General features: G+C 37.7%; 1 protein-coding gene across 3 annotated transcripts in view; it reads left to right on the top strand.

The window, feature by feature from the left end:
• The window catches only part of LOC134212979 (protein vestigial), a 110,986-nt gene extending 101,053 nt beyond the window's left edge, over positions 1-9,933 (top strand). For all 3 annotated transcript variants that reach the window (XM_062691393.1, XM_062691392.1, XM_062691394.1), the window contains exon 8: positions 8,954-9,933. In XM_062691393.1, the coding sequence (XP_062547377.1) occupies positions 8,954-9,003 (50 nt within the window). In that variant the 3' untranslated portion in view covers positions 9,004-9,933. The remainder of the gene's footprint in view (positions 1-8,953) is intronic.
• The last annotated feature ends 7,055 nt before the right edge of the window (positions 9,934-16,988 follow it).

Here is a 16,988-nt window from a genome sequence, read left to right as displayed (position 1 = left end):
AAAAGAATAATGATGAGCGGACCTAAATGACTTCCCTGCGGTACTCCAAATGGAATGTCATAGGCACCATGTACTTTGACGAAAGCCTTGCAAGAGGATAAGTACGATTTTCACCACCAAATGATCCAAGTAGTTAAGCCCAGTCGGTCAAGTTTTTCAATCACTAGTGCATGAGTAACGACCTTGACCTTGTCAAACGCGTTTGAAAAGTCAAAATAAATAGCATCGACCTGGCTACGGTTCTCCAATCTTCATGAACCAGTGTTGATGTTCGGAAATGATGGACTGTACTGCTAGGTATAACACGTCATGCAGAAGATTTTCAAACTATTTAGCAATATGGATATCGGATTGTAGTGCTTTACACCATGTGTGCTGCCGCGTTTATAGACGGGAACTATTAAAGCATGCTTACAACTACAAGCATCCATTGTTTGATGAAGGTGGGCGGTAAGCGATCGGGTTCCGGTCCTTTTGCTGTGTAGATCTATCTGAGAGCTTCAAAAATATCCGCATTTCTAAAAATGACCTGAGGAAGCCGGACGAGAGACTTTCAATGTAGCTTTCATCCAATGAAGTAGGATTGTCGTCATGTACTGAGCGGAAGAAGCTGGCAAACAAATTTGCTTTTGCGACAGGTGATCGGGTGGAAAGCGTGCGATAGGTGACGACAACAGGGATATTGTTCCATCCCTTCCGTTTTGTTATTGTAGGCCCAGAACGATGAAGGATCATTTTCAAAATTTGCTTGAAGAGTTTCCAAATACTCAAGGGATCGACAATGCTCCATTCGGGTATACTCATCTTCAGCAAACCGCGGATAAGTCGCGTTCACTCGAACCCTATTTCGGAAGAACTTCTTCCTGGATTTCCGCAAACGTTTGCGAAGATTCCGGAGCTGTGGCGTCCACCAGAATTGATCAAGCTGTTTAGATGATGTTTTGAAACCACGAACGTTCTGGTATTATATCTACTGTCAGTGAAAAAGAAGCTGGTCGATCCGGTTCCGATGAAGGCACGATGAAGGAGCGGATAGACTTGAATCGAATTTGTGATGGTTGTGATTGCTGGATCTGTTCTAATGTGGATGATGGATGTTGAGGAACTTCAAGACTGTTCGATGCACCGGGGTCGATTCTCTGACTCGGCTTCCTTAAATGTTATACACTGGTAACTAGTTTCAACAAACTCCCGAAATTCGATTTCCGGAGGCCAAACTGAAGGTTCCAGTGCTTTTGATTTCCAATCTTGACTGACACCAACCTTGAAGAAATGAACGATAACGTCGATAATGCTAATAGAATATCGGTCCGTAAAGCTGCTTAAAAAGCGCCTGAGCCTAAAAAAAACATCATGTTTGTCAAAAGTAAACTTGTTCTGCGAGAAGATTTATTCGAAACTATGGAACTGTCAATGAGAAGATTTATTCGAAACTATGGAACTGTCAATGATGGGCTGAATAATGCGTTAAAAAGTTATGATGAAACAAATACATAGGTAGCTGAAGGAAGTAGGTATTTTCAATAAAAACCAATGAAACGAAATATTTTAGTTTGGGCAATTAAAGCGAATTAAAGAGCAGTCAGAACGCAGAATAATTTCTATCCATATTGTTAGTGCTGTAGTCTTCTTCGCTTCGTGTTGTACGAGACTTGATTGTATTTCAGATCAGTGAGTATTTTGACGCAGAGTTATCTACCTATCAAAACTATATTGCTTCCATTGATCGTCAAACCAATAACGAAAATTAGACCATGGACGGAAATGTCTACCGTAACCCTAAATCTGTATCGCATTCCGCAAGCAATGCACAGAAGCACTTCATTTTCGCATTGCATTTTCTTGTACATATTTCGCTTCTGATCTGCGAGCGTTCGCAACTCTGCTGATGCTGGTTTTACTCAGAGAAGTTGAATAAGCCCACCACAACTCGAAACATCGCATCACACCGCCCGCCGATTTATATCTGTGTCTGTAAACGCAGAGTGTGTGCAAACGGGAGTTGGCAATAAAAAAAGGCGTGTCTTGGACGAACCTTCCAAACGGACTGTGCGATTGGCCGTGTGCGATGGCTACCGATGCCATAAATTATTTTTAATTATAATATTATACCATGTGATGATGACGGCAGCGGTATTGGCCCTCCTGACCTGACACCAAAGCTGATAGAGGGTCCGGTTCAGAACGTTGGTGGTAGTGCTGGTGGTGTCGCCGAAGTAGTATAAGCGTGGAGTCCAGCCATGAAGGAAAGCAAAAAGCTCATTTAGTAAATTAATTGAACACTGGCGTGGTTCTTGTAAGCTATGTATGTTCGCTGGGTGCGCCTGAAGTTACTGGCCTTAACCAGTGCCGAAAACGTTAAGGCATATGGTTGCGTCCTGAACTGGTAGACGTAATTGCCGTAATTTTAGCTATTTTTCCTTCGGACTGGGACGTATTAGGGTTACTGCTCCTGAATTTGAGCTCATGTACCTTCACTCGTAGTCATAATCGAGTTGTTTTGTTTTATTCGACACCCAACTCCATAGCTCATCGATAAGAAGTGCGACTACAAGGCAGACTATATCCCAATTTGCCTTAGTTTGACTTCGGTCCTGGTCTTGGAAAATTTCGGGAGGAAAATATCTCTACCAACCGGGCATAAAAGCGTATTTGTGCTAATAACATGATAAACAAATACATAAATGGCAGTTCACTTAGAAACATCGTAGTTATTCACTTTGGAAATATTCAATGAAACCTATACTGCGCGACAGCAGTTATGGGTTACGATACCAGCTATAACTAAAAAGCAGTAGAATATACAATGTCAGCCGTACTCGCTTATAATAACAACTAAATATAAGAGCACGTTCTGCACGTTATTAATAATAAACCAGAAACCCTAGCGCAAGCGAAAAAGGAGCGGGCAGCCAACTTCGGCAGTAAACATTCTTATGTTTACCAATGCTGGGGCTTGGGGTTACTTTTTTTTACTTTAATTAAATTCAGTCTAAGCAGTTGTGTTTCGTATCAATTATGTACTGAATTGACGGCGTTAGATCAAAGGAAAGCGGTTTGCGTATGGTAGCAGTTAGACCGGTCGATGGCAGCCAAACGTTAGTGAGTTGGTCGGCGAAGAAATGGCTGGTGTCATGCTCGATGCAATTAATTTAATTTAATTGCTTGTAATTATTTTGACGGATTGGTGGCGATATTTTCTGGGTAAACAATTAATGTTGCTTTCCGCTGTCAGCGTTCGTTTCTTCATGCTCGATTTCGAATGATTAATTTCAACACAAAATGCCCACCAAGAACATATATTTATGTGCGGGAAATAGGAAATAAGTTTTAAAATCGGTCAGCCAATATACAAAGTACACAGCTAATCCCAATGTGATACTTTTCAGATTGCAATTTATAATATATACAAAGTACATTAACGTTTACTATTAAAAAATAGAAGCGGAAACACTTTTACCTTTACAGCATTGCTTTGCTTTTCCGGACGGGAGCCGATGCAAAAATCATACACCATTATTCATGAAACTTGCGGTAACTTGTGCGAATGTAACCAAATCCACAAATAACCAACATCATTACATTGTTGTTAAATAAACATGTTTACATCAACATCGGTTGAAACTAACTATTTGGCAAGATGGCAAATGTTCTGACAAAAATAATTACGTGTAAAACCATAACTAAGGGTAACCAGCAATGAAATAAATACGCAGTACACATTTCTTTCAAAGACTCCAAGCTTGCGCCCCAACGCATACGTGCATTATACAAGTCTTGTGTCTGTTGTGGATAGCTGGACAAATGATCGTTTTATAGACATTAAATTTGATACGACGGACCAGGGATTATTCTAAGACGGCCATTACTACTAGCGGTATGAAGATTAGTCCGCAGAAGATGGTCGAAGGCCAGTGAATCGACCGAAACGTCCGGACAATCTGGCAAACATTTGTTTTATTTCTCGCCGAAAACCAATCGATTAGCAAACGAAACATATTTATTAATTGAAAATCTTGGAATGCTTCCTGTCGTATTATTTTTTCTCCCAAAATAAGGACGAGTTATCTTTTAGATAATTAATTAAGATCAATTTAATCAGAGTTTCCAATAACAAACAAAAGATCCGATTATTTTACAGATATAAATTCTAATAATGCCCATCGCTATACAGCAAAAAAATAAATTTAAAAAATTAGATGCAGCTCTAATTTACCCCTTAGCACGCACGGTTAGTGATACCTCGAGGTCTACAGAAATGAACAGATTTCAAATGCTTCGCCAGGAATGATTTTCATCGGTAGAAAAGGAAGTCAATCACTGCTACAGATGAGTATAAGGACTCCAAGCGAGGGATGGGAAAAATGACAGAAACAACTGGTGTTATTAACCTCCTCTATGATATCTCCTGAGTCGATCGCATAACAAGAGAGGTGCTAAAAGCTGATTCTATGCTATCCGTTCGAATATAGCTTTAACTATTCTGCAATATCTGGGACACCATCAATTTTCGGCCAACTGGGTGCAGGGCGTTATAGGAAAGGTCCTAAGAAGTTAAATCTGACTGTGCAATAACTTGCGAGGCATCATGCTATTGTGCATTGCCAAAGTTCAATGAAAAGCTATCGAAAGACCTATTCAGGAGAAGATAGACAGAGTTAGACGTTGAAATCTCAATCTTATTTCAGCACTGTTTTTTCTCAGTTTCCAATTTCTCCGATATCTCCGTTAGTATTACTTTAGTCATAATGTATTCCTACTTCAATTTTGTCTAAGCTATTTGTGCACGCACAGCACCACGTTTCATAATACATAAATCCTATCACCACATCCTTGACAACCTGCTCGTTGACACATGTTAAGATTTAAGACCATTCGAGCTTCTATCACAACACATAATTGCATTTTCACTTTGATCAAACTTTTACCACATCCTAACAAATGGTTCGTTCTCAGGTTCCTAGAACCATTCATGAAACCAACAGCTCCGTGTAGCCCCCTTTTGCTTCCTTCAAATTCAAATGGTCGTCCATGACGAAAACTAATATCAAAGCATCAACAGAAAGCGCTTGCAAAATTTATGTGATAAATGAAATAAAACTTTGCCTCCGCCTGTCGTACACGAAGAGCCGACCATAAGGGGAGATCCTTTGTACTCGTGCTCGAAAGGACAACTTTTCACCCGGGTCGACCTTTCTATGCGAATGATTACTATGTGTACTGGCCGTATGGATATGCGACACAGAAGATTGCCGCTTTTAATCTCATGCACCAGCATTACTACCGAAGAAGCATCGTCATCGTCGAGGTTGGATGCCCACTCCCCATGGCTTCTAAACAGGACAATTCGACTACAAGTGAGGATACATATTTCATTCTCAACCTCCCTCGTCGGCCATGGTCACGTTTGTTATCGTGTGTGTCTGTGTGGGCTGTCTCCGGCTTGGAAAAATATCGTCGTCGCCCCAACTCAACTAACCGACATGGTGGAAATAAATTGTATCCTCTTTTCCCTGGGCGTTGAGTTTTCCTGTTGGAGATGCCTAATATTTGAGCAAGTTAGAAGTGTAACTTGTGCAGTTGTAACCATTTTGAATGTTTCGTCGTTGCCATGGAGGCGTTGATTATGTGTGGATCGAATGGTCATGTCTCCAAGGGACCAGTTAAAGCAAAATTGCCAAAACTAATTCGGCTATTCAATTCATAAAACTTTAAATTTGATTATCAAGATGAAACAAAAATAATTATTTTGGAAATAAATCTCTGAGGTCGCTTTAAACGAGGTTTGGTTTTGCTTGTACTGGTCTTTGGGTTTAATGAAACATTGAGTTAACCATACGAAAAAAAAACTTAACAAAAATTGAAAAAAATCTAATGACATTCAGAAAGTTGTTGAAATTGAGGTTGGCCGAGCAATTGATGGAATCTATCCACATAAAAAGCGACCCCAATGTACCTATGAATATATAAGTATATGTTTAACGGTGACCTAATAGCTATTCTTAATAAAATTGTATATGGATATCTATCGACTATCAGGTATCAGGTATCAGAACGTCGGCTCAGCAGGCACGTTCCCCTCAATTTGGGAGATTTGTGCCATCGCCTTCACTGGCCTTTCTCATCATTTACCTGACGGAAAAGGAAGTGAAAAGGGGAAGGAAGAGGAAGTTGGAAAGGAGAATGGAACCATTTATAGGAAAGCCAATTATGTAGACTCACACGCATTCAGCTAGGGACTAAAGAGAGGTGTCACAAAAACACAGAGGACGTAACAATGGACAAACGTCAAAGACGAAGCACAGAGTGCACTGTAAAAAAACGCATAATGCGAATCCATACAGGTAGCAATTTGTTGAAAACTAAGTAAAACACATATTTATAACCCCATTCTTATTGAACCTTACGTTGAGATTGAACAAGAGTAGCCGAAACCTAACATCAAGAACGAAACACAGAGTACACTGTGAAAAACGCATAATGAGAATCCATATAGGTAACATACACAAAGTACATTGTAAAAAAAAACGCATAATGCGAATCCATATAGGTGACAATTTGTTGAAAAAAAACATTTTCATAACCCCACCTTTATTCAACCTCAAGTTGAGATTAAACAAGAGTAGCTGAAGCCGAACGTCAAAGACGAAACACAGAGTACACTGTGAAAAGCGCATAATGCGAATCCATATAGGTGACAAACACAAAGTACATTGTAAAAAAAATGCATAATGCGAATCCATATTGGTGGAAGTATGTTGAAAAATTAAGTAGAACACATATTCATAACCCCACACTCACGTTGAGATTGAACAAGAGTAGCCAAAGACGAGACACAGAGTACACTGTAAAAAACGCATAATGCGAATCCATATAGGTGACAATTTGTTGAAAACTAAGTAAAACACATATTCATAACCCCACTCTTATTTAATCTCACGTTGAGATTGAACAAGAGTAGCCGAAGATGAACGTCAAGGACGAGACACAGAGTACACTGTGAAAAAACGCATAATGCGAATCCATATAGGTAACATACACAAAGCACATTGTAAAAAACGCATAATGCGAATCCATATAGGTGACAATTTGTTGAAAACTAATTAAAACACATATTCATAACCCCACTCTTATTTAACCTCACGATGAGGTTGAATAAGAGTAGCCGATTATCTCGGAGAAGTAAAAAGTCAACTACGCCATAGCTCCGGTTAGCGCAGCGAGGGCTAAAATACTGTGAAGGGGGCCCTGGTGCTTCACAGGCTCCATTTACGGATAGGTTCTTATTAGACCCCCCTAACCATTCATTCGTCACCGCATCACACCAAGAATTAGGGGTCACCTGTATGGTGGACTTTTACCACTGGAACAGGCAATCCGTAATGTTATTCTTAGCCAGATAACCAGCTGCCGACACCACACGGCTATCTAGGCTGTTCGTGGAGAGAAGTTGACATTGACTTTACGTCAACTCTCAATGTGGCCGAACAGCCTGGTCTTTTGGGTTTAATGAAACATTGAGTTAACCATACGAAAAAAAACTTAACAAAAATTGAAAAAAATCTGATGACATTCAGAAAGTTGTTGAAATTGAGGTTGGCTGAGCAATTGATGGAATCTATCCACATAAAAAGCGACCCCAATGTACCTATGAATATATAAGTATATGTTTAACGGTGACCTAATAGCTATTCTTAATAAAATTGTATATGGATATCTATCGACTAAGAAAGGTTCCTTCCTATAAGCTCTAGTGCAGAGGTTCCCAAACTGTGGGTCGCGACCCCCAGGGGGGTCGTGGTCTGTTCAGTGGTGGGTCGCGAAAGACAAATCATAATTCACATTATTGTTACTATTTTGTCTCACAAATCTATTCCATATTTTGAATTAGGATCTAAGTAATGATTTGATGATTAAAGAACAACAAACTTGACGAGGTCAACGAGGTCAATCTAAATAAAATCTAAATCTTTTAAAATCCAATCCAAATCTACTTCAAATCCAATCCAAATACAATCCTAATCAAACCGAAATCCAATTCAAATCCAATCTGAATAAATTTCAAATCCAATCCAAATCAATCCAACTTCAATTCAAATCTTATCCAAATCTAAACCACATCCAATCTAAAAATATTGACGAAATTTGTGACAATACACTGATGGAGTATAAAGCAATTTATTATGATTTGTCCAATCTAACGCGAACTCCTTTTTATCTAATTTTGCAAAGTGAATGCATTTGGTACCTGGTGGGTCGCAAGCAATATGGGATTCTGCTAGGTGGGTCGCATGTCTAAAAGTTTGGGAACCTCTGCTGTAGTGTATATTCAGATTTTAATACAGCCGTCTCTCCACATCTCGATATTGAAAGGACCATCGAGATAAGAAGAGATCAAGGAATAGAAGGAAAATTGAAACGTGTACTAGATTGTAAAAAGCTTATTTGCTATGAAAAACGGCATCAAACAAATGTAATCTCTTGTTTTCATGCGATTGTTTTTGTCCAAAAATAGTCTAGCCTAGAAATTTGAATATATCGACATAAATAGATATAATCTTGAACAAAATATGACCAATACACATCGAGTTAGAGAGATATCGAGATAGAGAGGTTATTGAGATATAGAAAGCCCAAATGTGTGTAGATTGAAAGGACCGAGAAAACCATCGACATAGGGCGAGATATTGAGATATAGAACATCGAGATGCAGAGAGTCGACTGTAGTCTAAGAGTTTGTCCATAATACGGTTTATAGCATTGCACGCCGATTCAGTTTGCTCTGGTCTCGTTCGCTAGAAATGTGAACATCGCCTGCAATGGAAAATGCAATAAAAACGAATACCTTTCATCCATACTTGACGGATTTCATAACACACTGCCTGTTGGCTTATTCAATTCTAAAAACGCACAAAAATCTCATTTTCTTCTCTCTTTCCTTCTTTCTTTGCAGGTCTTGAAGCGCAAGTACAAGAGTCTTCCAAGGACCTGTACTGGTTTTAAATAGTTAGCCGAATTATTCCCAAATGTGTTAAATGAGTTGAAAGCAGACACGAATTCGTCGTAACAAAATTCAAAATAGTGTTCATCTTTCTTCTCGACAAGTCGACAAGTGAGAATCAGCACAACAAATTTGCGAAAATCAAAAGACAAACTAAGCTAAACAGAGAAGCACTTGAAAGTGATTTTAGTGATATTGTAAACTAATTTATCTAATCGTACTTCGTTCAGATATAGTTTTTAGTGAGACACCCACAACTGATCTTTTATTTAGTTACGAGGCCCTTATTTTGGCTATCACTTTTATTGACAACGATGTAATTTACCTACCACCAGACTGTTTATAATTTAAAATGATCTGCGACAAATCGAAAAAAATGAAAATCGTTTCAAGTATATCTCTCACATCGCTTCACCATGTATTATATATTATGTAAGAGAGTTGCGTGAAAGCAAATTATAAATCAGAACCAAACAGTGAATACATACACTTCCGTACACAAAATCATTCATTCACAATAGCCACAAAAATAAGAGTTGCCCCATTTAAAAAATGGATCATCATTACGTGCATATATTCAATTTATCCTTCCGATAACAGTTTGAGTACACTGGCAAAAGAACTACAACATGAGTCAACGATAAGTTTAAATGTCATACACAATACACAACATAAATTAAAAAGATTTAAAAAATACATGCTGTGCTGCGTACAGTTCTTATAAGGATAATTATTTTATTGCAATATTATTACTATATAAAAATGTATGACTCTTTATGTGTGATGGATAGGAAAACGAACACACTAAGACACTGTACTATCATCTCAGAGTTTAGCTGATGAGCATTATATGCAACTAAACAAACCCTTATACATACATAAAGTCGCCTCCTGGAGCGTTGTGTAATAAAGAATTCTGTAAAGCAAAAAACCCTGAAAACATGAGTTTTTATCTGAATTATTTTGTATCCGAAAATTATGTCTGCCTTTTATTATTGTCACATCTTCTGAAAACATGTCACGTGTCATATAAGGAAATCAATGGAATAGCAATGCAGAAATGTTGATGTTCTGAGGTAAACTGCGCAGAGGCTTCATTTTTTTGAAATGAGATATGTATTTACATCTAACATAAAATACGTTCAATACTGCACTTATTTGTTTTCGTAGAAACGGTAAAATCGAACACATAATAAAATTTATTGAGGACAAGCCTCCCGGAATCCAAATTTTGAATCTATTACCCAATCAGCGAATGGCAGATTTTAATACAGTTCTGCATAAGAGCTTTACAGATATTGTATAATATTATGGCATAAACAATTTCGGCAACTGTTTGAAAACAGTATCTGTATAAAAAAGCTCTTCGCATTATAACCTTGCAGAATTGTATATGCCAAGATTTTATACAATAATTGTAAGATTTGTTTTTTGTATCTACTCGTGTTTTCAAGGACACACTATTCAATATGGAAGCAACGCACAACTGCCATCCTTTTATTGCAGCTTTGCTTCTTCGCAGCATGCGTGATATCAATACCAAATGTTCAAACGTCAATTTGACAAACGTCGATATGAATCAATACGTAGGTGATGGCTTATGCTACACGGTAAAAAATCAACTCGCTCAATTTAACTGTTTCATCCATTGAATGATCAACTTTAAAATCACTATTATTGAAAATGATATGTAGGACTTATGAATGGTATCACAAAACATTATCAAAAAGGAGGAGGAATTGACCTTAATGATTTCAGTGTACATAATCTGTAAGTCAATTAATCCTTGAAATCTTTAGAACAAACTGAAAAAGCTTTGCCAGACTTAAAAGCTTGGTACGATTTAGTACAAGCATTATGAAAAACTATGGAGAGTTGTGGAGACCGGAAGACGCTTTGAAACGGGAATGCGAGTCTGATGATAGGATTTGAAAAGCGGAGAGATCAGTTTGGAGTTTGGTGTTACAACTATCGGTTGGGTTCAATTCAGTGCAAAAAGTGTTTTACATAAAATAAAATAAAAAGTGAGGTGATATTACAAAATAAAATGGAGATCTCCGACATGATATTCCTTTGATTTTGGAGTGGTGTCACACCTTTCACAAGTGTGTTGAATGCAGACAATTCCATAACATCAACACTGTTGATCAAAGTGCTACTCACTAGATGTTGAAATGATTAGCACTTCGATCAGCACCAATAATGTCTCCACTAGAATTGAAAGTGCTATGCTATTGAATTCACAGTTTCAAGGCTATTGATTTAAGAGTGGAGCGATATTGGTGTTGTTCTAAAAATAGATGACAGTTCTTTTATCTGTTCTGCTTATTTCACAAGGTATTTCGAAGTGTGAGATGGAGTCATGGTAAGATGAAGGACTTTCAAGCAAAGGTATGTTGTTCAAATCTGAGCTGAGGTAATTCTATTTTTTTATTTTGTTGTTTTATATTCAAAACATTGTGCACGTCAAATGGAAGTGGTGGTTTTTGAATGCGACGAGCTCAGCTATTGATATAGATTTGATTCCAAAGTAGTGCGTATTCAAATGCAGGACAGATCGCATGGACGTGTATATTTTTTACCGTGTACCTGTTGACGGTGTTGGTTTGCGTTGGAGTGCAATCAGATTCGTCAAATCGACGTTTGAATCTTTATTTACAAAAGCATAAAAAGTCGTTTCGAAAATTTGGTATTGATATATTGAGTACTTTGCACTTTATTAGACTCCTGAGCTGAAATTATTTGCTCAGTTACGATCTCTCAGCTCAATATGAAACGCATGATTGGTTTTCTATGATTGTTTTGATTATTTTTCCGATGACTCGTTTGTCAAATTGCTGCATTCCCCAAAGTGCTAAGAAAATATTGCAGGTAGTCGAGAGTGGAGGTTTAGTGGAGGTTAGTCAGGAAACATAGTGATTGAATGAAACGTTTTACAAACCAAACCTATTCGACAGCCTACACAATAACGCAAAAAGGACAGGACAATAAGGACGCTTGCCTGTGAGATTCATTCGACCATCTGTGAAAATGAAGCTGGTGAAAAGAGCAGCAGGGCTGACATAAGTTAAAGGTTCGAAATAAAATTCATTGAAAAAATTTCAGCATATCTGGAAAACTTTATGGACATGAATTTTATTCAGTCTGGCAATTAACGTGGAGGCGTATATGCAATTCTTTGACGTTGTTTAACGACAATCCGAAAGTGCAGCTAATTGCCAGGATTCAAAGCCTATTGTTGAACCATAAGATACCAAAAGTTAGTTAGTACAATGCTGATTGCTGGTGAGTTATTGCTAATAGTATTGGCGCCGTAATAGCCAATCCGAAAAGATTTGCAAGGGTCTCTGCTTATCAGACAACAACATTAGAAGTCAATCTATTCTGACACGTATTGTAGAATGTCAACTTCTCAATGAATCGACTGCTTTGAGCGTGCATACAGCGGCACACTAGGAGTTAACTTTCTGAATAGTATGGCGAAAGGCATCTATAGTTCGATTTCTCAATATTAAGCACCTTCATCGAAAAAATATTTGGTAGGCGTAATAGCGGACACCTTCCTAACCGGTACCAAATAGGTTTTCATGAAAAGTTTCTAATTTTGAGAAAACCTGCGTTAGATATCTTTCGCCATATAAATTTCTGGTGGCTTGCTGATTATTTTGTGCATATAATATAGCGCCTGGATGTGGCTGCGGCGGGTAGAAAATCAGCCACTGCCAATAATTCATTCTGATCAACAGTAATGAATTATTGGCAGTGGCTTATTTTCACCCGCCGCTTCCAGGCGTTATCGTAAATAGCCAGCATGAGATGTATGGCGAAGATCTAACGCGGGTTTTCAAAATTAGAACTTTTCATGAAAACTATTTGGTACCGGTTATGATATACTACCAAATATTTTTTCGATAAGGGTGCTTAGTTTTTAGAAATCGATCTCAGATGCCTTTCGCCATATTGATTTCAGAAAGTTAACTCCCAGTGTATCGTTGTAAGCACGCTCAAAACAGGCGATTCATTTGACAGATTACTAGGATGAGGAAATAAGTCCAGTCGTTGACAATGAATCGCCTGCTTTGAGCATGCTTACAGCGGCACACTAGAGTTAACTTTTTGAAATCAGTATGGCGAAAGGCATCTAATGTTGAATATCTCGAAAATCAGCACCTTAATCAAAAAAATATTTGGTAGGCGTAGTAGCGGACACCTTCCTACATAACCGGTACCAAATAGTTTTTCATGGAAAGTTTCTAATTTTGAGAAAACACGCGTTAGATGTCTTTCCCCATACAAATTTCTTGCGGTTAACTCATGCTGGCTATTTTGCGCATATAGCACTTGGGTGTGACAGCGGCGGGTAGAAAATCAGCCACTGCCAATAATTCATTTTCGCAGAAGTCTAAACATTGATAGCAAAGACAATAATAAAAATGACGGTTGTGAGTTGCTTCCGTATTGAGTGGTTTGTCCTAAAAAACGCGAGTGAATTTAGTTTTTGACTCCGGGAGGATTGCCCTTGTGACACCATTCAGCAAAGCCAGAACGCACCACGAAATATAGCTTATCGACATATGACAATTTTGGACGCTTCAAAATAAGATGTGCATCGGTCATATATAGCAAGAATAAGAGTGGACCAAGGTCTTAAGGAACACAGGAGCAAACTGAAACGGTAAGGAAACATGGTCCCAAATTTCAACGAACGAAGTCAACTAATCTAGCTTACGTAAATCGAATAGCTCAAGCAGCTTAAAGGTGACATTCAACGCAGCTATATCACGATAATACGAGACAGTCCGCTGACAACATTTTTTGAAGAAGGGAAAAATATACGAATGCTACTAGCAGACTAGAAGAACTCCTGTGATCAAAAACAAATTTAAAACTTTTGGGAGAATGAAGCAAGAAAAATAATGCAGCGCTTCAAAACCAGCGAAAGAATACTATCGGGTAGATCCAGTAGACGATTTCAGTTCCTTGCCAGCTGCAATAATTACCATATACCTACTCGGTGATAGCAAATAGCTACTCAGGTTTCTGTAAGCAGGCAGTTTCGCTGCGGCTGTGGTAACATGAGTAAGCTGTTCTATTTATTTTTGAAAACGTTGATAAATTTTAAAATAAACTTGTCTGAATAGTTTCAGTAGAGTCCGCTGATTATATATCTGCCTTTCTCAATGTCTATAGAAACGAGACATCTTTGCCGTGGAATGTGGTCCTTCCATGATTTTGAAACGCTAGTGAACCTACCCCTAGTAACATTTTGATTTTATGCTGGTCTTAAATCATTTTTGAAAAGTAAAATATGGTCTTCAAGAGCATTATAAAACATAAAAGGATACTTGGGACGCCACTGGGTTCTGTCAAACTGTACCATATTTTGTGATATTTGGTCATGGGGTTGAGGAATATCCGACACGATTTTTTATCAATTGAAACCGTTAAACGAAAGCTTGTGAAGGAAAATGGGATTTTTTTGTGGCGTTTGGTGCGGTTTGGCCGAACCCCGGCCATGTAGTGTAGACAGTCCCGCATTTTCCTTATTTGTCTCGCGCTGAAAAGCTTCTTGAGAAACTTCCCGCATTTAACTTATTTCAAGATAATGTCCCACGAAAAAGATAAAAATAGAAAGAATAATCAGTTATTTCTGAGTATTATTAGATTTTCAAAATATATAATTTTGACTAAAGCAAACGTTTTGCAATCACGTGGATCATAGAAGTAAAGATTGAAACATGCTTCTGTGACTCACACAAAATTATCTATATAGTTCTTTTTACTCAAGCTTTATGCAGTGTTGCAAATAGTCAAATTCTCAAATCTCATCCAGGATTCAAATGAAGCTCACCCGACTCATAGCTCAGAGAATCGTTCATGAATGGATTCGCAATTTGCATCATTGAATGATATCAACGTGCCCTTCTTCGATGTATTCATCAAATTAACTTTCTTTGCTAAAAACAATGGATAGTTAATCCATACCTAAACATAAAATACTCATTGGTTTGGTTTTGACGCTTTTTGTACTGAAATCATTTTTCAGCAAATAAGCGATGCGTTACTCTGCCTACAGACCGCAAGCGAATTAGCTCACGCATGAGACTTCGATGATTGAGATTTAAACATGGTTCTACCAACACTGCACTGGCCTTATACTCTGGAAATCTTGTAAGCAAATTTTGTTTCCATGTATTTCCTGCTGCGTGATTGCTTGGAGTTCCACACGGAACTTCCAAAATCTCACTCCATTTAAATTTCATGCGGACCAAAATCTTGGGGAAAATTTACCCTAGCTGAAAGGTGGTTTCTTTATAGTGTTGATATTGGATATCGATAGTAATAGATCCGACAGTTACGTTGAATAACTTGATGCTAAAAAGTGCGCTGAAAAAATGATAATTGTGTTCAAGGTAGCCCCACATTTCGGGAAATTTTAGGCCTGATTCTGGTCTCCAAGTAATCTGAAATGGGACGGAATTTTTGATATTCTGAGCCGAAATCTATCCAGTCTCATCCGTTTGGAAATAAATGGGAGCAAAAACCTTGAACCATATTCCAGCGGCTTCAATCAGAATAGACTTTAAAATAATATGATTTAATTAATTCTTCATCACCGTATCTACTTTTGTTTTAGAAAGAGTTATTTGGGTTATTCATAAAATAATTTTCAAGATTGGATACCATTACTTATATCGCTATTATATAAAATTATATTCTAACAAAACTCTATACACTAGACGTTCACAACTGTAAGTTATTAAACTGCAATGCTTTTTCACTGGGGACAGCTAAGTTTCAAAACGATGTTAAACTCAATGACAAATACATTGCTCTGCACATTCAACTATTGAAGAAAGCTTCAACTTTAGAAATGAGTTAGCAAACTAAAACTTGGTAATAAATAAGTTCTGAAAAGAAATGAAAGATTTGCTTTAGGCGCATTTCGAAAACATATTAAACTATGAACTGTTGTCTTCCGCGCTCACACAAAATTTATCTGGTCACTTTAATTTCATATCAACTCATAAGTACATTTGCTGTAGGATATCCTCAGTTATGGGGTTGAGGGATATCCGATTCGATTCGTGATCAGTTAAATCTACTAAAAAACAGATTGAATTAAAAAAATGGGTAGTTTTGTTTTAGCTTGGTGCGATTTGGCAGAGCCCCGGACAAATGTAGGTTTGTGGAAATCCGATATCCAGAATTTCTTTTCGAGAATTGCAATGTACCGTGGGGAACCGAAATCCGTCCACCTCATGAGATATCAATAAATTAAAGGTAATTAATTTAGAAATAATTTATTTATCTTAACCTGTTAATATACTTGACAGTAAGCTTTTAGGGCAAAGAAATGGGAAGTAGGCTTTGAAATTAAAACTACAAAAATCAAAAACAAATCGCCACCCACCAATCGCGGAGTTTCTGTCGCCATTTTTTTTGGGGGGAAGAGCATGATTGCATCAAAAGTAACTGCCAATTGCGAATCAATACATAAGATAAGCGTAATACAAATCGAAGGGATTGCTTCTCAAGGTGCGTGTTGAACTATTTACAGCGGTAGTTTAGTCAATCAGACTGTTTCAATTTAAATATTTAGTTAATGCTGTAGCTGTATGGATTTTGATCCTTTGATTCGAACTCCGTCCACGGTTGACGGATTTTGATTCAGGAGTTCATTATTTTATCATGTTTTCCGTAGTTTTTTTAATGTGTAAATATAAAACACTTCAAAATTAGAATCCTTTACGCTTCTTTGTCAATGACAAATTTCATTTGCATTCGATTCCTATTTTTAAGCGACTTTTTCATATACTAAGCTGCTTAAGTGGACCGATTTCGATGCCCCACGTTACTACAGTTTTGAATTGGATTTGTTGAGTAGAATCTGCATCAACGGAATTGATTTGACGATAGTATTAACTGGAATTTGAATTGTACTTTGGAGTATTTAGAGATGGATCTTAAAAAATCGCCCTCGGTG

Source organism: Armigeres subalbatus, chromosome 2 (assembly GCF_024139115.2).
Source record: "Armigeres subalbatus isolate Guangzhou_Male chromosome 2, GZ_Asu_2, whole genome shotgun sequence".
Classification (NCBI taxonomy): Eukaryota; Metazoa; Arthropoda; class Insecta; order Diptera; family Culicidae; genus Armigeres; species Armigeres subalbatus.
Note: the sequence above shows the minus strand (reverse complement) of the source record. Positions and strands in the feature narration are given on the sequence as shown.